Here is a 24,841-nt window from a genome sequence, read left to right as displayed (position 1 = left end):
TTAACAATTAGTTAATCACTTTAATGAAGAAGTTTCCAAATTGTACTTATTGTATACTAATTTCAATTTCTATTATATATTTGTGTAACCCTACCAATGCAGGTTTAATATTTTTAACCTCTAATTGCCAAAGCATTATACAGAATGAACTGGTTACATGCACATTTTTAAAAATCCTTTAACAGTGGTATCAGACAGCAATAACATTCCATCTTGGACTGCCTCATATTTGCCTACTGTTTGATATCCTGCAATTTTACAGTTCCCTTCTGAAATGCACAATATTCCAGCATTTCCTGTTTTATTTCAGTCGAATTGGGTTTGGAGTATGCATGCTACAAGTTGCAGAGAGTGAGACAAATAAGATAGCTGATGCGCAGACAAGTCACCTCTCTGAACTAGAACATAGTGGCAATAAGACAGGTATAACCTAGAGGTGCAGAACTGCAAACTTATTATTCTCATTTCAATACACTTAAGAAAGAAAGAGGGTGATGTTGATTAAATAAACAGCCCTTGGGAGGGATAATGCACATTTCAAAGACAGAACCTACTTAGTTTGAATTACGGAACAGAGGTGCCAATTGACTGCAGGGTGTACAATGTAGACTGTCAAATAAAGGGAGATTGAAGGTGATTTGAAAGCAAATTACAGAAGGATGCAAGGAGCTACAAAAGTAGTGACAATGTAGGCAGAGATAATAACTGAGAAAGACAAAAAGGGAGATGAATTCCTGAAATGTGCACAAAATTCAGTATGTTTTCAAACTACCAAAAAAAGCAAGCAGTTCTGGAGCTAGTTCTGAGAAATGAAGTGGGACAAGTAAATAAGCATTCAAAAATATTGATCATAGTTTGAAACAGTATGGAAAAAGACAGGAAATCATGGAAAAAGCTAAGAGGATGAGATTGCCATGGATGACTAAAGATACAGACAATATAAAGTTTTATGACAAATTAGGTTCAGAAAACAATAGAGAATCAATTGATTACATAAGTACAGAGGACATTTTTTAAAAATTTAAAAGGGTGAAAGCAGGCTAGAATACATTACTGGCAATAGAACAAGATAATTAAAAATCTTCTACAACACACAATAGGAAGAAATGTGAATGCCAAAAGTTCAGAGTTGAAGGAAATTTACAAAAATGGTTCCAGGGATGAAACCTTCTGTTTTATGAAGATAGATATGAGAAGCTGAATCTGATCTCCTTGGAGAGAAGGCAGCTAAGAGGAGATCAAATCACAAGGGGTTTGGATAAGTGCTATCATTTGTAAAAGTATCAAGATAAAGAGGGCACTGATTTCAAGTGATTTGGAAAAAAGGCAGATGTGATGTGAAAGATTATTTTTTTCACATACTGAGTGACTCAGATATGGAGTGCACTGCCTGAAAATATGGTAAAACTAAATTCAATTGAGGTATGCAGGATGGCATCAGATGATCATTTTAATAGAAGCAATGTGTAAGGATATGATGAAAGGGCAGGAACATGGCACTGAGTCATGATTCTTATTTGGCGAGATAGTGGAAGCATAGTGGACCGCTGCATTGTAATTTGATGATCAACCTATAAACAGTAAATGGGTAGACAAAGGTCAGTAGGATTGATTAGAGGCAAATCAAAATCTTGCAGGGCATGTCTAAATGTACTAAAGGTACTCTGTCTTCACAACACAAATAATGGGGATGTGACTATAAAAGAGCAGCTAGTAGCAATATCAGATGCGATAAAGAGACAATACTTAAACTGTTAGTTACCCTTAAGGCAGAATAATCATCTTATTCACGTGGAATGGAACTTGTGCTACTGAGGGAATTGAGGGTGGATACTGCAGAGACCCTGGCTATAATCTGCCATTCCTCCTTATATGCTTGATGCCAGAAGATTGAAAGATTGCAGTGGTGGTGATGGAAGGAACTATAAAATTCCATGGTCAATAAATTCTATCCATAAAGGAAGGTATTTTGGTTGTCTTCTCACTAAATGTCGAATTTGTATGGTCATTTCCTCAGAAACAAGTATTAGGACTACTTTTGTTTATTTTTATGTAGAATTGAGTGTATAGGCTATAACAACAGTTCAAAGGTAACAGAACAAAATGACTAAGTGCAGTGACAGCAAGATAACAGAAACAGATTGCTGAAACAGACAGACACAAGTCAGGGATAGGATTAATTTGAAAACTTGACAAAAGAGCTGACACAGGAACACTGAGCCAAATGTCCTCGTTCAGTGTTGAATTATATGATAACATGAACTGAAAAGACATCTACTTTCTGTTGCAAGTTGACCATTCACAATGAACATATTTAGCATGAGGTTTGTTCCCTTCCTCTTACCTTTGCCTGATATTTCACTGCAGCCGACAATAAAGTAATTGCATTCCCCACTGAAATTCCTTGTTTAATAGTCTGCTCACAAAGATTTTTTAAGCTGTTCTCTCCATAAAATGCTGCCAAATCCAAAAGGCCTGTAAGGTTAAATACAAGAATATTCTTAAGTACTTCTTGTTTTTAAATTATAAAAGACAATTGCTTCCATCTCGATTTTTAACATCTTTATTACACATTTGCTTATATTAAAGAAGTGTGTACGTATCAGACTTAAGTATCATTGAGATCAGTGATATTGTCAGCCTTGTAATAAGGTGATAAATGTATTTCAACTGCTACAATTGTTTTAGAAATCACACTCATGGGTAAGATACTAATCCTGGATAAACAGTTTCCTACAGCTGAACAGACCGAAGCCCCCAATGTACTTCATATTCTCCATAAATATTTATACATGCCTTTCCCTGGTCACTGTCAGATTGAACCAGGCTCAGTTTGGAACATGTTTCTTTGCTGAAGCATGATTATAAAATGCAAGGTGTAGTGATAAATCAAACATGAACAGATCTTGATGCCTACAGTACACCATTCTTACTACAAAGGACATACCCATTTTTATAAATGTGTTCTATAGGAAAACAATAAATGTGGCAATAAGGTCCCCATGAAATTTTAACCACATTTGGCCTGTTCTTATTCAAACGGAGAGCAACAGCACACCGCTATGGATGAGCAGAGTCCATCGCATCCATAGCCACAGCACAGATGGCAGACCCAACGAAAGGCATCTGGCTTTGACAAAAGTGGCTCCTCTACCAGGATGATCTCCCCATTCCAGGAATTAATTTAGAGAACCTTCATTGTGGATCTACCCTACAGCATTTGGACTGCAGTAGTTCAAGACGACAGCTCACCATCTTCTCAAAGTGAACTAGGGAAGGACAATGAATATTGGGCAACCAGCGATGCCCATGGCCCTTGAGTAAAACAAGTCTTATAATCATATCCATATTAAGGCAAAGAACACTATAAATGAATTGTTAATCTAGCAACTCCAGAATTAATCTTTAATCCTTCCTAAAAGCTATCTTTAGCAGAACAACATTTAAGATTCTAGTCTTTTTGACTTGTGTGTGATATTAAATAAGAAAATAATTTAAATATACATGTTAGGATTAAGTACCTATTGCATCCTCAGGAGGTAGATTGATAGAGTCGGTGTACAAGTATTCTAGAAAGGCACGGTACACTGAATAGCTAAACTGGTCAATCTCAATCACCTCATCATCATGAAGCATGGACCTGAAATGTTCACATCTGTATGATTGAAATGAAAAAAAAAGATATTTTTTAACCAAAGCAGTCAGAAAGAAATTGAAGCTTTAAAAAGCCAATCTGAACCTGCAATGCACAAAAATTCTCACTTTACATATTAATCACTTTAAATGAGTTCGAGATATGCATTTATTCTATTGGAAAGTGTTAGTTTCTTTTGAGGACAATACTAGTTTAGAACAACTGTCTTAATTTGCAGGTGGAGATGGGAGTATGCAGAGCCAATGGTTGTGGAAAAGAACAAGTTCAATCACTGTCAAGTGATAGTATCCACTGCTTATCTAATAAATAGTCTGCATATAATATTAAGATGCATGAAACCTCCCAAGTGTGAACTCAGAAGAGAATAATGCAGAATTAAGCAAAGAGCTATAATAAAAGTTGGTTAAGTGCTAAGTGAAAGCACCATCTTACAGGAAGAGAAAGGTGTGTATAGCAAAAGGGTTTGAGGGGGAAATTCTAATTATAGTTCCATGGATTGACTGAAGACACAGTTGTCAAATAGGGACAAGGGATTGTGTCACAGACCAGAACTGAAGAAGAATAGATTTTTAAGAACTGGAGGGTTGGAGGATGTAACAGAGATAAAAAGGAGCAAGACAACGGAGGAATTCGAACACAAGAACAAAAATGTTAAAGCTCAGACAATAAAACCAGAATTTGGAAGGAGCTTCCCTCAATGCACAAAACTAGGACACATGAAAGAGAAGAGTAAGTAGAACAGGTTATGTTTGCGTGGTTGCGTTACCCGAGACATTACTCAGGTAGTGTCTCACACCTATCCCCCTCCTCTAACCTAAAAAAAAAGTATGGGAGCCAGATTGACAAGGTAAGGTAAATAGTTTATTTCCTAATCCTTTTTTTTTGAGTAGTCACTTTGGGAGTTAGAACAGTGGGAATGGAATGTAGGGCAGTGGAATGTTCCTCCTGCAGAATGTGGGAAGTAAGGGTCACCATTAGTGTCCCTGCTGACTGCATCAGTGGGAAGTGCACCCAATACCAGCTTCCTCGAAAACCGCGTTAGGGAACTGGAGCTGGAGTTGGATGAACTTCGGATCATTCGGGAGGCAGAGGGGGTTATTGACAGGACTTACAGAGAGGTAGTCACTCCCCAGATAAAAGAAAAAGACAGATGGGTGACAGTTAGGGGACAGAAAGGGAACTGGCAGACAGTGCAGGGACCCCCTGTGGCCATTCCCCTCAACAATAAGTATACCGTTTTGGATACTGTTGGCTCCCACATTTTCTTTTAGGTTAGAGGAGGAGGATGGGTGGGAGACACTACCTGAGTGGTGTCTCGGGTAACACAACCACGCAAATATAACCTGTTCTACTTACCCTTCCCTTTCATGTGTCCTAGTTTTGTGCACTGAGGGAAGGGTAAGTAGAACAGGTTATATTTGCGTGGTTGTGTTACCCGAGACACAAGTTGTTGGGGGGTGGATGACTTAACAGGGGAAAGCAGTGGGGCACCTGCTGCTCAGAAGGAAAGGGGGAAGAGGAGCAGAGCAGTAGTCATTGGGGACTCTATAGTTAGGGGGACAGATAGGAGGTTCTGTGGGGACGAGAGAGACTCACGGTTGGTGTGTTGCCTTGCGGGTGCCAGGGTCCGTAATGTCACTAATCATGTTTTTGGGATCCTTCAGGGGAGGAAGAGCAGCCCCAAGTCGGTGGTCCACATTGGCACCAACAACATAGGTCGATAGAGAGATGGGGACTTGAGGCAGAAATTCAGGGAGCTAGGATGGAAGCTTAGAGCTAGGACAAACAGAGTTGTTTTCTCTGGTTTGCTGCCTGTGCCACATGCTAGTGAGGTGAGGAATAGGGAGAGAAAGGAGTTGAACACGTGGCTACAAGGATGGTGCAGGAGGGAGGGTTTCGCGTTTTTGGATAATTGGAGCTCTTTCTGGGGTAGGTGGGACCTCTACAAACAGGATGGTCTTCACCTAAACCAGAGGGGTACCAATATCCTGGGTGGGAAATTCGCTAAAGATATTAAGGTGGATTTAAACTAATACAGCAGGGGGATGGGAGCCAAAATTGTAGAACAGGTACAGAAGAGGATAAGAGTAGGGAGTTCCCAAATCAAGTATCTGACACTAGCAAGCGAGAACCTGGTTTGAAGTGTGTGTACTTCAACGCGAGGAGCATCCGAAATAATAAAGTGGGTGAACTGGCAGCGTTGGTTGGTACCTGGGACTTCGATGTTATGGCCATTATGGATAGAGCAGGCACAGGAATGGCTGTTGCAGGTTCCGGGATTCAGATGTTTCAGTAAGAACAGAGAAGATGGTAAAAGAGGGAGAGATGTGGCATTGTTCATCAGGGACAATATTACAGTTGTAGAAAGGATGTTTGGGGACTCGTTAACTGAGGTAGTATGGGCTGAGGCTAGAAACAGGAAAGGAGAAGTCACCATGCTGGGAGTTTTCTATAGGTCTCCGAATAGTCCCAGAGATGTAGAGGAAAGGATAGCAAAGATGATTCTCGATAGGAGTGAGAGAGACAGGGTAGTTGTCATGAGGGATTTCAACTATCCAAATATTGACTGGGATCACTACAGTAAGAGTACTATAGATGGTCAGTTTTTGTCCAGTGTGTGCAGGAGGGCTTCCTGACAGTATGTAGACAGGTCTACAAGGGGCGAAGTCACTTTAGATTTAGCACTGGGTAACGAGCCTGTCCATGTATTAGACTTGGAATCAGGTGAGCACTTTGGAGACAGTGATCACAATTCTGTCAGGTTTACTTTAGTAATGGAAAGGGATAGGTGTACTCCACCGAGCAAGAGTTACAGCTAGAGGAATTGAGTATAGAAGCAAAGAGGTGCTTCTGCAGCTGTACAGGGCCCTGGTGAGACCACACCTGGAGTACTGTGTACAGTTCTGGTCTCCAAATTTGAGGAAAGACATTCTGGCTATTGAGGGAGTGCAGCGTAGGTTCACGAGGTCAATTCCTGGAATGGCAGGATTGCCTTACATGGAAAGACTGAAGCGACTGGGCTTGTATACCCTTGAGATTAGAAGACTGAGAGGGGATCTGATTGAAACGTATAGGATTATGAAAGGATTGGACACTCTGGCAGGAGGAAACATATTTCCGCTGATGGGGGAGCGCCGAACCAGAGGACACAACTTAAAAGTACGGGGTAGACCATTTAGGACAGAGATGAGGAGAAACTACTTCACCCAGAGAGTGGTGGCTGTGTGGAATGCTCTGCCCCAGAGGGCCGTGGAGGCCCAGTCTCTGGATTCATTTAAGAAAGAATTGGATAGAGCTCTTAAAGATAGTGGAGTCAAGGGTTATGGAGATAAGGCTGGAACAGGATACTGATTGGGAATGATCAGCCATAATCATATTGAATGGCGGTGCAGGCTCGAAGGGCTGAATGGCCTACTCCTGCATCTGTTGTCTATTGTCTATTGAAATTACGATGCAATTAGGAAAGATTTAGGAAGCTTAGAAAGGGGAAAAAAACTGCAGGGGTGAGCACATTAAAACTGTGGAGCTTATTCAAGGAAAAGCTCCTGTGTGTCCTAGATACGTATGTACCTGTCAGGCAGGGAGGAAGATATAGAACGCGTGAGCCATGGTTCACTAAGGAAGTAGAATCCCTGGTCAAAAAGAAGGCAGCTGATGTTAGGACAAAATGTGAAAACTCAGGGCACTTGAGGGTTACAAGAAAGTCAGGAAAGACCTAAAAAGAGAGCTCAGAAAAGCCAGGAAGAGACATGAGAAGTTGTTGGCGGATAGGATAAGGGTTAACACTAAGGCTTTCCATAGGTATGTCAGGAATAAAAGAATGACAAGAGTTAAATTAGGGCCAATCAAGGATAATAGTGGGAAGTTATGTGTGGAGTCAGAGGAGATAGGGGAAGCACTAAATAAATATTTTTCTACAGTGTTCACTATAGAAAATGAAAATGTTGGTGAGGAAGATACAGAGATCTTGCATCTAGACTAGAAGAGATTGGGGTTCGTAAGGAAGAGGTATTAGAAATACTGCAGAGTGTGAAAATAGACAAGTCCCCTGGGCCAGATGGGATCTATCCTAGGATCCTCTGGGAAGCAAGGGAAGAGATTGCTGAGCCTTTGGCATTGATCTTCAAATCATCATTGTCTACAGGAATAGTGCCCGAGGACTGGAGGATAGCAAATGTGGTTCCCTTGTTCAAAAAGGGTAGTAGAGACAATCCTGGTAATTACAGACCGGTGAGTCTCATTTCAGTTGTTGGTAAAGTGTTGGAAAAGGTTATAAGAGATAGGATTTATAACCATCTAGAAAAGAATAGTCTGATCAGGGACAGTCAGCACGGTTTTGTGAAGGGTAGGTCGTGCATAACGAATCTTATTGACTTTTTTGTCAAAATGACCAAACAGGTAGATGAGAGTAAACTGGTTGATGTGGTGTATATGGATTTCAGTCAGGTGTTCGATAAGGTTCCCCACAGTAGGCTATTATACAAAATGCGGAGGAATGGGATTGTGGGCGACGTAGCAGTTTGGATCAGTAATTGACTTGCTGAAAGAAAACCGAGGGTTGTAGTTGATGGGAAATGTTCATCCTGGAGTCCAGTTACTAGTGGCGTACCGCAAGGGTCGGTGTTGGGTCCACTGCTGATCGTCATTTTTATAAATGACCTGGATAAGGGCTTAGAAAGGTGGGTTAGTAAATTTGCAGACGACACTAAGGTCGGTGGAGTTGTGGATAATGAAGAAGGATGTAGTAGGTTGCAGAGAGACATAGATAGGATGCAGAGCTGGGCTGAGAGGTGGCAAATGGAGTTTAATGTGGACAAGTGTGAGGTGATACACTTTGGACGGAGTAATTGGAATGCAAAGTACTGGGCTAATGGTAGGATTCTTGGGAGTACAGATGAGCAGAGAGATCTCGGTGTCCATGTACACAGATCCCTGAAAGTTGCCACCCAGATTGACAGGGTTATTAAGAAGGCATACAGTGTTTTGGCCTTTATTAATAGAGGGATTGAGTTCTAGAACCAGGAGGTTACGCTGCAGCTGTACAAAGCTCTGGTACGGCCACACTTGGAGTATTGTGTACATGCAAATGGACGTACATGGAATAGTGTAGGTGGGATGGGCTTCAGCTTAGTATGACAGGGCGGCACAACATCAAGGGCCGAAGGGCCTGACTGCGCTGCAATGTTCTATGTTCTATACATGAAAATTGAATACATTACGAAGAAGAAATAGTTAAAACAAATTGTTCCAATAACACTTTTAAAAGATGTGATAACACTGAGATTTTAGAACAGTTTTCAATGTAAAAGAAATCTCTGAGCAATTCTTAGTGAACAATTTCTCTCATGTATGAACAGTTTCTGACACCAGTGTGTCTCTAAAGATTTGGATGACTACCTTATTTTGAGAACTGCTTTGTGAGCATGGATAATCTTTCCATTCACCAGAAACTTTAGATCGGAGGTTGCCGCACTGTCAAACTCCTTCTTCATTGATTGTGCTACTGTCAAGTGATTGTCACTTTCTACAGATCCAAAAAGACAAGCATGAATTAAACTGGGGAGAAAAGAAACAGAAGGGCAAGGAACAAAGTAACTTTTATAAACCAAGAACATATTGACTTCATTTTTTTTATCAATTCAAGGTCCATCTTTTCTATTGTGCATATAAATATTTTAAAAGTGCCTTCCCAGAACAACTGCTGAAATTCATTTTGAATATCAATACTGTCAATAAATTCAGCCCATTCAGCAATGTTCCCTTTAAGGTGTGCAACAACACAGCAACTCTGAAGATACTCTGTGGATTGCTCTTCGGTTACGCTTTGTGCAGCTATCCAAACTGAACATAAAAGGTAACAGTGAAATGAACAGGCCTTGTACAGAACAAAAGGCTAAAGGGACATTAATCCTGAGTATTGTAGAAAAGGATCACTTATTTCCCAGGACTGAGCCTCTTCCTTCTCTTGGTTTTTAGTGCTGGGTATCGCAAAGTTTTCATTGGGGGGGGAAAAGAATTGATTGAAATAAACACTTGACTCAACTTTTTTTTTTAAGTTCAGACAAGAATTGTATTAAGGATTTTCAGAGGAGAGACAGAAATTACAGCATATGGCCTTGGATCTAAACCCCAGGTTTTTCTGTTTATCTACCAAACCAGTAGTTCCCATTTCCTTTCCTTCAACCTCCCAAATAATCAGTTCTTTAACAATGACCTATTCACTACTCAGGGAGCAACTCAGAAGATCTGAGTCATGACCAGGAGACTCGTTTCAAATTGCCATTGCCACTAATGCATTTGATAGTCTCCTAGCCAACAACACAAAAATAAGACAGTTCCACCTGCTCTGTGTCAATAAATCCCTTATACTTAACCTAAATTCAATATTCTCCTCACTCCAAAAACCTTGATCACTAGAAACTAAGTTTTATTTGCATTAGCATAATTTTCTTCAGAAATAAAGAGGACCACAGCAGGACAAATTCAAGACAGCAGTTCCTCCAAGTCCACAATCACAGTCAGATCCCGGTGTGTGGAATGGAGTGGAAGGTCAGTGTACAAAGGCTGTTCTAGCACACTGTCTGACTGGATGTGATCTGGAAGCAAATCTTCCATCTGCTTTCCCTATTTAGCCAGGCCTGGAGTGTGAGACCAGCATATTCAACAGAAAACTATTTAGAATGATCAGAATATCTAGTCTGTGTATTTACAGAACAAATTTAACACTACATATTAGAGACGTATAATATGTTGTATTATAATATTCACGATCATCTATACCTTTGTGGTCTCACATCTGACGGTGGTATGGTGGCACACGCTGTCTCACAGCACAGACGAACAGAGTTCAAATCCAGCCTTGGGCGATTGTCTATGTCTGTACATCTGCGTGGGTTTCCAATGGGTGCTCCAATTTCATCCCACAGTCTAAAGATGTGCAGGTTAGGTGGATTGGCCATGCTAAATGCGGGCTCGCAGGAATGGATTTGGTTTGGATGGGATGATCTTCGGAGGGTGGGTGCAGCCTAAATAGGCCAAAAGGCCTCTATCTGCACAGTAGCATCCTAAGATTCTACCTCTTATATAGACTGTGGCATGAAGAGACCTATTTCTTTTGGCACGACTGAATAGTATGAAATTAATTAGAAGCAAATTTTCATCAAAGAGTTATAGAGTCAAAGAGATTTATAGCATGGAAACAGATCCTTCGGTCCATGCCATGCTAAATCTAGTCCCATTGCCAGCATTTGGCCCATATCCCTCTAAACCTTTCCTATTCATATAGCCATCCAGATGCCTTTTAAATGCTGTAATTATACCAGTAATGTTTGTTAGACGACTCCACTGTGCAGAAATACTTGAATGAAACAGCAATACAGTCAGCTGTGCAGATTCACCGCTGGGTCAGACAGCAACGCAGGTTTATTTCTCTGTTTGATTCACTTCCCAAGTGGTCACTACCTTTGTCTGTCTCCCGCCTTTTTAAAATTCCGCTGTTTTGATCTTCAGTTTCACCCAAAGTTTCATAACAATGCTACTGCTTATAAAACAGTAATTACTGCTCCTAGAATTCGAGAAAACACCGAAAATACCTCAACAAAGAAAGGAGCAGCTCTGACAGCCACAACTTCTTCCCTTCCTCCATCTTGGATTACCTAGAAACCTCAAATACTGTGGATGAATTTGTTTCTGCAGATGCTGTGGAGCTGCAACCAACATAATCATCAAAACATTTTCTGGTCTTTGAGCTGACTGCCTTCTGGATAACGATTCAGTTAGCAAAATTTATTTTAAAATAAATATTCCTGAAATGATTCACATTGATAAAGCTACACTCTATATTCTAACTTCACATTCCTGATGACGTGCTTATGCTCGAAACATCGACTCTCCTGCTCCTCAGATGCTGCCTGACCAGCTGTGCTTTTCCAGCACCACACTTCTTGACTGATCTCCAGCATCTGCAGGCCTCACTTTCTCCCTACACTCTATATGTGAATAGCTGTTTATTCTGCTTCTTCTTTAATTTACACTCGAGGTATGAGGCAAGGCCAGCATTTATAGACTAGTTACTTGAGAAGATGATAGGCTACTTCTTGAGTTGCTGCAGTCCTCTTAGTATGAAGTTTCAGAATTTTCAGGAGATAGAACAGCAACCTACAAATCCAAATTAGATGTGCATGAATACCTACAGTAACTACTCTTCAAAAATAAGTAATTGACAATAAGGTGACACAATACAAACTTGCTCTTGAATGTTTAGTTTCATATTATAGCATTTCCACTGAAACACACTTATCACATTAGAAGACTGTTGTTTGTACTTAAATTCAGACTAAGAATTTAAGACAGTGAATTGCCAACAAATGATCCAAACATTTCCACACAGTGAATTTCACTGGCAAAATGCATCTAATACTATTATGAAAGGGTAACCACTTAACAGGCACTTCAGTGGATCAGCTATGTCAATACATCAGCAATGTCAGAATGAGGCAACTGACCACAGCTGGATGATCTAACAGCTGGCTACCGCTAAAAGTCCAAGAGTTAGTGAGTCAACAGGAAATGGAAGGGTTATTTAGAATTAGATATATTAGGGGACAATTTAACTGACTGCTGTTTCGCTTTTACTAAATGTACAGGATATGGGTCACATGCTGTTGTTACTCATGCTGCTCACTTTTCTTGTGCTGAATTGTAAAACAAAGTAATAAGAATAGTTTTGAGGTAAGCAAACGAGCATAAGGCTAAGACAGTTTATTGCATCCTTATCAGTAAACAGACAATCAGTAGGTGGATGCTCTGTTGGAACTTGAGTGTTTCTGTTCACAATAGCATTGGTCATGCCGAACTCAAGAATAACAGAAGGATTGATGGAAATTGAGTAATGTTAGCTATTTCTGTTTCTACTGTTCAGAGAAGATTAGATTAGATTAGATTCCCTACAGTGTGGAAACAGGCCCTTTGACCCAATCAGACCACAGCGACCTTCTGCAGCGTAACCCACCCAGACCCATTACCCTCTGACTAATTCCCCCAACACTATGGGTAATTGAGCATGGCCAATTCACCTGACCTGCATATCTTTGGACTGTGGGAGGAAACCGGAGCACCCGGAGGAAACCCACGCAGACACGGGGAGAATGTGCAAACTCCACACAGACAGTCACCCAAGGCTGGAATCGAACCCGGGACCCTGGTACTGTGAGGCAGCAGTGCTAACCACTGAGGCACCATGCCGCCCCATAAATCATGTGGTTGAGCACAACAAAAAGATTAAATTGTAAATCATGAGCAGAAATTGCTGGAGAAACTCAGCAGGCCAGGCAGCATTTGTGAAGAGGAAACAGAGTTGACGTCTCGCTCATGGGACTCAAAATGTTAACTAAATTTTCTTTCCTCAGATGCTGCCAGACCTGCTGAGTTTCTCCAGCAATTTCTGTTTTTAATTGTTTCAGATCTCCAGCATTCTCATTTCTTTGTTTTATATTAAACTATAAAGTACATGCCGTACCAAGATTGCAATTTTCTTGCAATTGGGCAACTGATGATAGGATCTAAATAGTCTTGTCTGTGTGACCATTAAGTACTAAGAGTAATCAGGACTTGTAATTTAAAAAAACCCAGTTTATCCTGAAAGCAATGCAAATCTTTTTAAATGTATTCATCAGACATCAATGTTGCTAACTAGGCTTGCATTCACTGCCCAATAACTACTAACGCCCTCACGCAATTGGAGAGGGTGGTAGTGAGCTGCCTTTTTGAACCATTTCAGTGCTCAGAGTTTAGGGATACTGTCAGTGCTGTGAGGAAGGAAGTTCCTGGATTTTGTGCCAGTAACAGTGAAGGAACAGTGATGTAGTCCTGTGCAGGTGCAGCAAGCACTTAAGAAGGCAAATGGTACATTGACCTTCATGGCAAGGGATTGAGTACAGGAGCAAGGATGTCTTACTATAACTTCACAGAGCCTTGGTGAGACCATACCTGGAATTGTGTATGTAGCTTTGGCCTCCTAACTTAGGAAAATATGTGCTTGCCATAAAGGTTCACCATACTGATTCCAAACATAGCAAGAGTTGTCATATGAGGAGAAACTGGGTCGATTATCTAAAAATGAACTATCAACTTAATGACGATACAATGCAGGTTTAACCTGTGTGCCAAACAGCATATGTAGCAAGTGCCAGACAAGGCTAAGTAATTCCACAACCAAGGTATCAGATATAAACTCTGCAGTCCTGCCATATCCAGTCAGGGGTGGTGGTGAACAACTCAACAACTGACTGGAGTAGGAGGCTTCACAAATATCCCTATCCTCAACGATGGGGGAAACACAGTACATCAACAATTATAATCCTTTTCAGAAGTGCCAAATGGATGATCCAGCTCCATGTCTTCTGAAGATTCCTAACATTACAGGTCCCAGTCTTCAGCCAATTTAATTCACTCCACGTTACAACAGGAAACAGCTGAAGGCAATGGATACTGAAAAGTCTACAGGCCTGATAACATTCCATCAACAGTACTAAAGATTTATGTTTCAGAACTTGCTGTGCCCCCACCTGCTGTGTTCCAATACAGCTACAACATTAACATCTATCCAACAATGTGTAAAATTGTCAGGTATGTCCTGTACACAAAGAAACAGCGCAAATTCAACGTGGCCAATTACTATCCCATCAACTGACTTGCAACCATCTGTAAATGGGCGGCACGGTGGCAATGGGTGGCACAGTGGTTAGCACTGCTGCCTCACAGCACCAGAGACCCGGGTTCAATTCCCGCCTCAGGCGACCGACTGTGTGGAGTTTGCACATTCTCCCCGTGTCTGTGTGGGTTTCCTCCGGGTGCTCCGGTTTCCTCCCACAGTCCAAAAATGTGCAGGTCAGGTGAATTGGCCGTGCTAAATTGCCCGTAGTGTTAGGTGAAGGGGAGTGGGTCGCGCTTCGGCAAGTCAGTGTGGACTCGTTGGGCCGAAGGGCCTGTTTCCACACTAAGTAATCTAAATCTAAATTGATAAGTGATAAAGGTGTCATAGCAATAATTGGCTCACCTACACTCAGACAGGGAAACATTAAGACCACTCAACTCCTGATCTCAAAGTATCCTTGGTCCAAACAAGAACAAATGAGCTAAACTCCAAAAGTGAGTGTGATTGCACTTGACACCAATGCTGCATTTGACAGAGTGTGGCATCAAAATGGAAGTCAAAGGGAATCAGAGGGAAAACTCTCTGCTGTCTGAATCATACCAAACAGAAAGGAAGATGGTTGCAGTTGCTTGAGGTCAATTATTTCCATTTAACACCACCAATGGAGTTCCTCAGGATAGTTATTCTAATCAACTTGCTCTGACATGTTATGACACATAGAATCATAGAATCCCTAATCCAGATAGAGGCCATTCAGCCCATCAAGTCTGCAGTGACCCTCTAAAGAGCATCCGACCCAGACCCACCCCATCTATCCTATTCCCACACCTTTGCATTTATCATGGTTAATTCACCTAGCCTACACACATTACATGACAGAGTAATTTAGTATAGAGTCACATCTCCAGAGCAGGTGAGACTTGAACCCAAGCTGCCCAGTTCAGAGGTAGAGACACTATCTCTGCACCATGGGCACCCTCAAGTTCCTCTGGAGCAGACAGGACTTGAGCCCTGACTCCTGGACCTAGGTCCAACAATCTTCAGTTGCTACAGTGATGTTCCCTCCATCAGAAGGTCCGGAGTATAGTCTGCTGATTACTGCACAATGTTGAGCACTATTCACAAATCTGCAGATACTAAAGCAACCTCTGTCCAAATGCAGCAATATCTTGACAACATCCAGGTTAGGCTGACAAGTGGCAAGTAACATTTGCACGACACAATGCCCAGCAATGACCATCTCCAGCAAGACAGAACCTAACCATTGCACGTTGATGCTCAATGGCATTATCATTGCTGAACCCCCCTCCATTATAAACATCCTAGGGATAGCCAGTGAACAGAAACTGAACATAAATACAATTTCTACAAAAGCAGGTCAGAGGCTAGGAATCAGCAGCGAGTAACTCCCGAACATACAAACAAGAGTTCAACAACTGGTCCTTCAATCCTACTCTGCCATTCAATTTATATATAATCAGTTCCAACTGTTTTGTTTTGACGTACATTCAAATATTGTGTCTTAGGCTTTGTCCTAGGTTTAGATTTGTTAATCTCTGGTCATACCTGCTAATTTGCCCTGAGATTTACACTCACTATCCCTTCCTGTCATATGAATTCCTTCCTCCATTGCATTTTCTCCACTCTGATTCAGCATGAGTTCCCAAATTTGGCAGCTTTACAACTACCTCACTTGTGACCCTGCAAACTCTGTCCACCATCATCAAGGCAGGTGTCAGGAATACTTGTCTGGATGAGTGCAGCTCCAACAACATTCAAGAAGCTTAACACCATCCAGGATACAGCAGCCTGCTTGGTTGGTACCACCGTTCACTCCCTTCATGCTGACACTGCAAAATCAACAGGATGAACCTGCTATAAGGTACAACAACTTACCAAGGTTCCTTAGAAAACAGAATTCTAACCTTCATCACCTAGAAGGACAAAGTCAGCAGATACTGGAAACACCACTATTTGAAAGCTCCCCTCAAAACCACTCACCACTATGACTTGGAAATATATTGCCTCTCTTTCAAAATCCAGGAACTCCCTCCCTGATGGTATTGTGGCTGTACTTATACCAAATGGATTTCAATGGTTTAAGGAGGAGCTCACCACTACAACCTCAACAGCAACTAGGGATAGGCCTAGTTTGGGCTTCTCCTGCTCCTCGGATGCTGCCTGACCTGGTGTGCTTTTCCAGCACCACACCCTCGACTCTAATCCCCACAGCATCTGCAGTCCTTACTTCTGCATAGGCCTCATTAATGTTTACCTAGCCAGCAAAGACAATGTCCCACAAATGAATAACAAAAAAAGCAATCCAGCACTCAGTTAAAGTCGGAACCATGGCTCTTCCAAAGTAGCTCAGTCTGAGCACTGATAGTTACCAAAGTAACCAAAACAGAAAAACACTGTGACACCAAGCACCTACAGAGGAGTTATTGACAGTGAGAAATAGGTAAATATTATTAGTGCTTGTTGGATATCTGGCTCATTAAAGCATACTGAAAATAGACCAAACATTGCTAAGTGTTAACAGAAGCACAGAGTGAGATGACAATCACAACTGGCATCTATAAAAATTGCAAACCAAGAGTTAATATAAGAATGGGATACTCTTAAGTGCGATTTAGAGGCAGAGGAGCTGTACTTATGACACAGCAAATGGAAAAGAAGCAGATCACACGCAAAGTACATTCAAAATTTATGAACCTGAAAGGAATTGAGACCTTACTTCAGATGGACGAAGATAAACTATTTTAAAGGATGAAAGAATAGAAAATAAAGAGAATTCTTTGTAAGCTAAGGCAGAAGCAGTTGCATTACGCTACTCTCTTCTGTGGAGAGCCACAGATAATACAATCATAATAAACAAACAGTAAATAGTAAAACTGTTTGGAACCAAATAAAAGTTTGTTGGAATAAGACAACTATCAGATAATGGTCAATAGCTGTCATTGCTAATGAGGAGTTTAAAATGAGGAGGATGTGGGAAGTTATTCATAAATGGAGTGCCACAGGGATTAATGCTAAGATCTTAACTATTAACAATTTATATTAATAGTATGAAAGAAGGGACCAAATGTATCTAAATTTGCCAATGATAATTTGCAAAGATGGTTAGGAAATTAATTTGTCAAGGGGAGCTAAAGAGGCAACAAGGGGACACATGTAGGTTAGGTGAGTAGGAAATATTTTAGTTGATGCAGTTTTATGTAGGAAGCTGAACCTGTCAACTTTGGCAGGAAGAACAGAATTTTTTTATTTAAACAGAGATTGCAGAAATCTGTCCTGGTAGATGGATCACAGAGTGTTAATGTGCAGGTGCAGCAAGCCGTTAGGCAGGTAAATAAAATGTTGATGTTTATTGCAAGGCGATTGGAATATAAAAGCAGGAAACATTATAGTAACTGTATTGGGTCTGGTTCACAGCACATTTGGAGTGCTGTGTGGGAGTTTTGATCTCCCTATTTGAAAAAAAAGGAGAAAGGTGATACAGTTTAAGAATAAGAGATCTCCATTCGAAATGGAGACAAGATTTTTTTTTTCTCTTCAAGGGTTGTTAGTTCAGAGAATTCTCTTCCCCAGAATGTGTACCAACAAGGGACAAGAGGAGGCCATTCAGCCCTTTCAGCCAGATCCACCATTTCATTAAAATTATGACTGATCTGATCTTAATTTCAATTCTACATTACTGCACACCCAGAATAATCTTTCATCCTCTCAGTAATCAAGAATCTACCTACCTCTGCTTGAAAAGTACTGAAATATCCTGCAATCACTGTCTTTTCAGGAAGACTCTCAATCCTTAGACAAAAACAGTTTCATCTCGCTTTTGAATGGGTGTCCCCCTACTTTTAAGGTATAAACCTTAATTCTAGGTTCTCCCACAAAAGCAAACAGGTTTTCAGCATTCAACCAGTCAAGTTCCTTCAAGGTCTTATATTTTTCAAATCAGTCACCTCTGACTCTTCTAAACTCCAGAGAATACAGACCTAGCCTATATAGGTTTTCTCATTCCACATATTAGTCTAGTAAACCTTTCCTGAACTGCTTCTGATGCATTAATATCCTTCCATGATTATGGTGACCAGTACTGTACACAATACTCCAGATGCAGTCTCACCAAAGCAACACAAGTTGGGTGTTCAAGTATCAACCAGTGCAATGATTTCTTTGTCTTTCAAAACTCTTAGGGTTTTTGCAGGTGTGAGACAGGAAGGCAAGGTTGACACTACAACCAGATCAACCATGACCTTAGCAACTGGTGGAGCAAACCTCAACGGACGAGCCACACTACCATACATCAGGAGCATTTCCGAACTGACAGCCAGACTACTGCGACCACTAGAACTCATAACAGCACACAAACCAACAGCCACTCTCAGACAACAACTCACCAGAACTAAGGACCCGATACCCAGCATGAGCAAAACCAATGTAGTGTACAAAATCCCATGCAAGGACTGCACAAAACACTACATAGGACAAACAGGAAGACAGCTAACGATCCACATCCATGAACACCAACTAGCCACGAAACGACACGACCAGCTATCCTTAGTAGCCACACATGCAGATGACAAGCAACATGAATTCGACTGGGACAACACTACTATTATAGGGCAAGCCAAACAGAGAACAGCCAGGGAATTCCTAGAGGCATGGCACTCATCCACAGATTCAATCAATAAGCACATCGACCTGGACCCAATATACCGACCACTGCAGCGGACAGCTGGAACTGACAACCGGAAGCGGCAGTTTCAAACCATTATAAATGCCGGAGGAAAGATCACAGAAGCGCTTCACAGGAGGATCCCAAGCACTGAGGATGTCACCTAGACAGGGGACGAAACGTCTGCAACACAAATTCCCAGCTCGGCAAACAGAACCACAACAAAACTCAAAGTGTACACTGGCCTCACTTTGCTTACAAATCCTTTGTTTCAATGCATACTTAAAGCAGCAGCGATTTGTTCCAGAAATCTAAAGTTGGTCAAATAGGGACCATCTCAAAATCCAAGATGCGAAGAGCCAATTAACCCTTTTGGAAGACAGACAGACCATAAAGGTGGTTTCATGAACACTGCTTTGTTATATAGGTGACAAGAAGGCAAACGTTGGAAGAGAAAAAAACTGAATTTTAACAATAAATATCATGTATTGAAATTGCTGAGAAAGAACAGGATTAAAGAAACAGACTTAACAGATTTTCTTCAGGACTTCATGGTATTTTCTTTAAATGGGTGTTTTTCTTTGGTTGTTTGAAGTTGCAGTGTCTTACAGAATAATAAAGAAGAAGCAGTTTAACCCTTTTGATGTTGCTGCGAACAATAATGCAAACAATTAACAGTTCTATCACATCTCAAAGTTGAATAGTAAACCATATAGAAACCAGAAATATAATAAAGAGCAGTCAGCGTGGACTCTAAAAGAAAGTAACACGTAAACAACTGTAATGAATTATCTGAAATAACTGAAAGAATAGGTAAGGATCATACAGGCGGCCTAATATATTCTGATTCCCTTAGTTAAGGTATATAGACCTCTGCTTGCCTATGGTCAGAATGTGAGAAATCAGCAGACAAATAATAGAACTTATAGCAAATTGGCTGCAAAACAGAAATTAGGAAGTAGAATAGGAATTAAAGCAGTTACTCCGACTGACAACAGAAGAGAACTGTTATTCCATAAAGATCAATGCTAGGACCGCAGTTGTTCACCATTTACACTAACATTTTAGACTTAGTTAAAAATCACACAACACCAGATTGTAGTCCAACAGGTTTAATTGGAAGCACAGTAGCTTTCGGAGTGACGCTCTTTCACCAGATGATAGTGGTGATAGACACTACCACCTGATGAAGGAGAGTCGCTCCGAAAGCTAGTGTGCTTCTAATTAAATCTGTTGGACTATAACCTGGTGTTGTGTGATTTTTAACTTTGTACACTCCAGTCCAACACCGGCATCTCCAAATCATTTTAGACTTAGGAATCTCAAATACAATTTCAAAATTTGCAGATGACACAAAATTGGGCATTTATGTTGGTAAAGACTTGTACCATGACAAAACACAAAATGGCATGAACAAACTTACAGAATGCAGTATAGTTGACAAACAAACATCAACATAGAGTGTGTGTGTGTGTGTGTGTGTGTGTGTGTGTGTGTGTGTGTGTGTGGGGGGGGGGGGGGGGGGGGAAGATAGTTATGAGTGTCTGTGAGAGAGTGTGTGTATGTGAGTGTAAAGGGGTATAAGTCTGTGACAGGGTGTGTGTGGGAATGTATTTGTGAGCGTATGAGAGAGGGTGTGTGTGTGTATGTGTATAGTGCAGTGGGCCACCTGTACTGTGACAAGAACCCAAGTCCCGGTTGAGGCCATCCCCATGGGTACCAAATTTGGCTATCAGCCTCTGCTTGGCCACTTTTTGCTGTTCCTGTCCCAAAGTCCGCCTTGGAGAACGGTCACCCAAAGGTCCGAGGCCGAATGTCCCAGACCACTGAAGTGTTCCCCAACTGGGGGGGGGGGAACACTCCTGTCTGTTGATTGTTGTGCGGTGTCCATTCATCCGTTGCTGTAGCCTCTGGCCTCACCCATGTACGAATGCATCAGGGCATCCTTGCCTGTAGCGTATGAGATAGACAACGGTTGACATGGATGTCACCATTACGCGTGAGGACACCTCTCACCCTGTACATTGCTGGTACTCATGCGACTCAACCAACGGTGTCTACTCATATGCTGCAGGCAAGATGCCCTGAGGCACAGTACATTGGCAAGGCTTCCACCCATCAAGTATGGACTGTCAAAGATACACTAGTCTACATTAGTCTCACTTTCCAGAGTCTTGAATGTTATGACAATTCAAGTACTCATCCAAGTTCTTTTTGAAGGTTGTGCGATTTCCTGCCTCAACTACCCTTCCTGGCAACACATTTCAGATCCCACCACTCAGTGGGTGAATAAAGGACTTTGCTCAAATCTTCCCGCTTTTCACCTAAAAATGATGCCCCTTGTTACTGACTATTCAATCAAGGAGAACAAATGCCTTCTATTCACTTTCCACCTCAGATATCTCTCTGATATTATGGCGACCAAAACTACACAGAATAATCAGGTTCATAATTCCTCGAAAGTGGAATCATAGGTAGACAGAGTAGTGAAGAAGGTATTTGGTATATAATTACCTGACTTATCCCTGCTGTTCTTCTTGAACAAAAGAACAATAACAAAAGAACAATAGGACTGATTAGGGACAGTCAACATGGCTTTGTGCATGGGAAATCATGTCTCACAAACTTGATTGAGTTTTTTTGAAGAAATAACAAAGAGGATTGATGAGGCAGAGTGGTGAACGTGATCTATATGGACTTCAGTAAGGCATTCGACAAGTTTCCCCATGGGAGAGACTGGTTAGCAAGGTTAAATCTCATGGAATACATGAGACATAGCTACTTGGATACAGAACTGGCTCAAAGGTAGAAGACAAAGGGTGGTAGTGGGGGGATGTTTTTCAGACTGGAGTACTGTGACCAGTGGAGTGCCACAAGGATCGTTGCTGGGTCCACTACTTTTTGTCATTTATGCTCAGATCCAAATCATTTATATAAGAGGTACAGTTAGTAAGTTTGCATATGACACCAAAATTGGAGGTGTAGTGGACAGCGAAGAAGGTTACCTCAGATTACAACAGGATCTTGACCAGATGGACTAATGGGCTGAGGAGTGGCTGATGGAGTTTAATTCAGATAAATGTGAGGTGCTGCATTTTGGGAAGGCAAATCTTAGCAGGACGTATACACTTAATGGCAAGGTCCTAGGAAGTGTTGCTGAACAAAGAGACCTTAGCGTGCAGGTTCATAGCTCCTTGAAAGTGGAGTCGCAGATAGATAGGATAGTGAAGAAGGTGTTTGGTACGCTTTTCTTTAAGCACAGGAGTTGGGAGGTCACGTTGCGGCTGTTCAGGACATTGGTTAGGCCACTTTTGGACTATTGCGTGCAATTCTGGTCTCCTTCCTATCGGAATGATGTTGTGAAACTTGAAAGGGTTCAGAAAAGATTTATAAGGATGTTGCCAGGGTTGGAGGATTTGAGCTATATGGAGAGGCTGAACAGGCTGGGGCTGTTTTCCCTGGAGCGTCGGAGGCTGAGGAGTGACCTTATAGAGGTTAATAAAATCATGCGGGGTATGGATAAGATAAATAAACAAAGTTTCTTCCCTGGAGTGGGGGAGTCAAGAACTTGAGGACGTAGGTTTAGGGTGAGAGGGGAAAGATATAAAAGGGACCAACGCTTTTCACGCAGAGGGTGGTAAGTGTATGGAATAAGCTGCCAGAGAAAGTGGTAGAGGCCAGTACAATTGCAACATTTAAAAGGCATCTGTATGGTTATATGAATAGGAAGGGTTTGGAGGGATATGGGCTGGTGGGTGGCAGGTAGGACTAGATTGGGTTGGAGTATCTGGTCCGCATGGACGAGTTGGACCGAAGGGTCTGTTTCCGTGCTGTATACCTCTATGACTTTATGACTCTATTAGCTACCCTTCAGTCATCTAGCACTTCACCTGTGGCCAAAGTAGTAAATACCTCTGCCAGGACCCGAGCAATCTCCCTGCTTGCCTCCCACAGCTGTCAGGGATAAATCTTAGTTATGAACCTTCATGCCAGTTAGAACATCTAATACCTTTTCCTTATTAATCTTAACATGGTCTAGAACATAACAGCCCAAATGAGATCTCCAACTACAATATCTTTCTCCATTGAGAATACAGATGAGAAATATTCATTTAGGACCTCACACATGTCCTCTTGCTACATGCACAGATTGCCTCTCTGGTCTCTATTAGACCCCAGTCATTTTCTGGTAATCCTCTTGATTTTAATATACTAATAAAGAGCCTTGAAATTTTCGTTAATCATATCTGCCAAAGATATGTCATGGCTTCCTTTGGTCTCCTAATTTCTTTTTTAAGCATTCCCTCCAGACGTCAGGTGGCTAGAGTTTAGTGGTGGAGGCGGCCCAGGACTTGCATGTCCTTGGCAGAATGGGAAGGGGAGTTAAAGTGTTCAGCCACAGGGGGATGCGTATGTCCCAGAGATGTTCTATACAACGTTCCACAAGTTGGCATCCTGTCTCCCCGATATACAGGAGACCACATCGAAAGCAAGGACACAGCAGGTGGCATATGTGGAAGTACTCATAAATTCTTCTGAAGGTCCTCCCCTGTTTTTTATGCTCTTTACCTAAGGTATGCTTCCTTCTTTTTCTTTATCAAACACTTGATAACCTCTGACATTCAGGTTCTCTGGAGTTGCTGCCCTTACCCTTTATTCTTAGGGGAACATGCTGCATTCTCATTACATCACTTTTAAAATACTCCCACTTTCCAAATGGTGACTTAAACGCAAGTAAGCTGCTCCCAATCCATGTTTGCCAGATCCTATCTCATGATATTGAAATTGGCTTTTCCTTAGTTTAGACATTTAACTTCTGCACTATGCTTATCACCTTCCATAACGATTCTGAAACTTAAGAGTTATGATCACTATCCCAAAGTACCCACCACTGATACTTCAGCTTCTTGACCAGCCTCATTCCCTAGAATTAGGTTATAGACAATAGACAATAGACAATAGGTGCGGGAGTAGGCCATTCTGCCCTTCGAGCCTGCACCACCATTCAATATGATCATGGCTGATCATCCTTAATCAGTATCCTGTTCCTGCCTTATCTCCACAACCCTTGATTCCACTATCCTTGAGAGCTCCATCCAACTCTCTCTTAAACGAATCCAGAGACTGGGCCTCCACGCCTACTGAGGCAGAGCATTCCACATACCCACCACTCTCTGGGTGAAGAAGGTTCTCCTCATCTCTGTCCTAAATGGCCTACCCCTTATTTTTATGTTGTGTACTCTGGGTCGGGATTCACCCATCAGCGGAAACATGTTTCCTGCCTCCAGAGTGTCCAATCTTTTAATAATCTTATACGTCTCAATCAGATCCCCTCTCAGTCTTCTAAACGCAAGGGAAGCCCAGTCGCTCCAATCTTTCAACCTAAGGTAGTCCCACCATTCCAGGAATTGACCTTGTGAACCTACGCTGCACTCCCTCAATAGCCAGAATGTCTTTCCTCAAATTTGGAGACCAGAACTGCACACAATATTCCAGGTGTGGTCTCACCAGGGCCCTGTACAGGTGCAGAAGAACCTCTTTGCTTCTATACTCAATCTCTCTTGTTATGAAGGCCAGCATGCTATTAGCTTTCTTCATTACCTGTTGTACCTGCATGCTTACCTTCATTGACTGGTGTACAAGTACACCCAGATCTCTTTGTACTGCCCCTTTACCTGACTTGACTCCATTTAGGTAGTAATCTGCCTTCCTGTTCTTGCCACCAAAGTGGATAACCATACACTTATCCACATTAAACTGCATCTGCCATGCATCTGTCCACTCACCTAACCTGTCCAGGTCACCCTATGATTTCCTAACATCCTCCTCACATTTCACCCTGCCACCCAGC

The 24,841-nt window shown here is 41.7% G+C and overlaps 1 protein-coding gene across 7 annotated transcripts in view; it reads right to left on the bottom strand.

The window, feature by feature from the left end:
• LOC140486022 (RCC1 and BTB domain-containing protein 2-like) overlaps positions 1-24,841 on the bottom strand; it is a 68,472-nt gene that overhangs the window by 3,725 nt on the left and 39,906 nt on the right. For all 7 annotated transcript variants that reach the window (XM_072584561.1, XM_072584562.1, XM_072584560.1 and 4 more), the window contains 3 exons: positions 9,053-9,179; positions 3,522-3,655; positions 2,345-2,475 (listed from right to left, as the gene is read on the bottom strand). In XM_072584561.1, the coding sequence (XP_072440662.1) occupies positions 2,345-2,475; positions 3,522-3,655; positions 9,053-9,179 (392 nt within the window). The remainder of the gene's footprint in view (positions 1-2,344; positions 2,476-3,521; positions 3,656-9,052; positions 9,180-24,841) is intronic.

This window comes from Chiloscyllium punctatum, chromosome 15 (genome assembly GCF_047496795.1).
Source record: "Chiloscyllium punctatum isolate Juve2018m chromosome 15, sChiPun1.3, whole genome shotgun sequence".
Classification (NCBI taxonomy): domain Eukaryota; kingdom Metazoa; phylum Chordata; class Chondrichthyes; order Orectolobiformes; family Hemiscylliidae; genus Chiloscyllium; species Chiloscyllium punctatum.
Note: the sequence above shows the minus strand (reverse complement) of the source record. Positions and strands in the feature narration are given on the sequence as shown.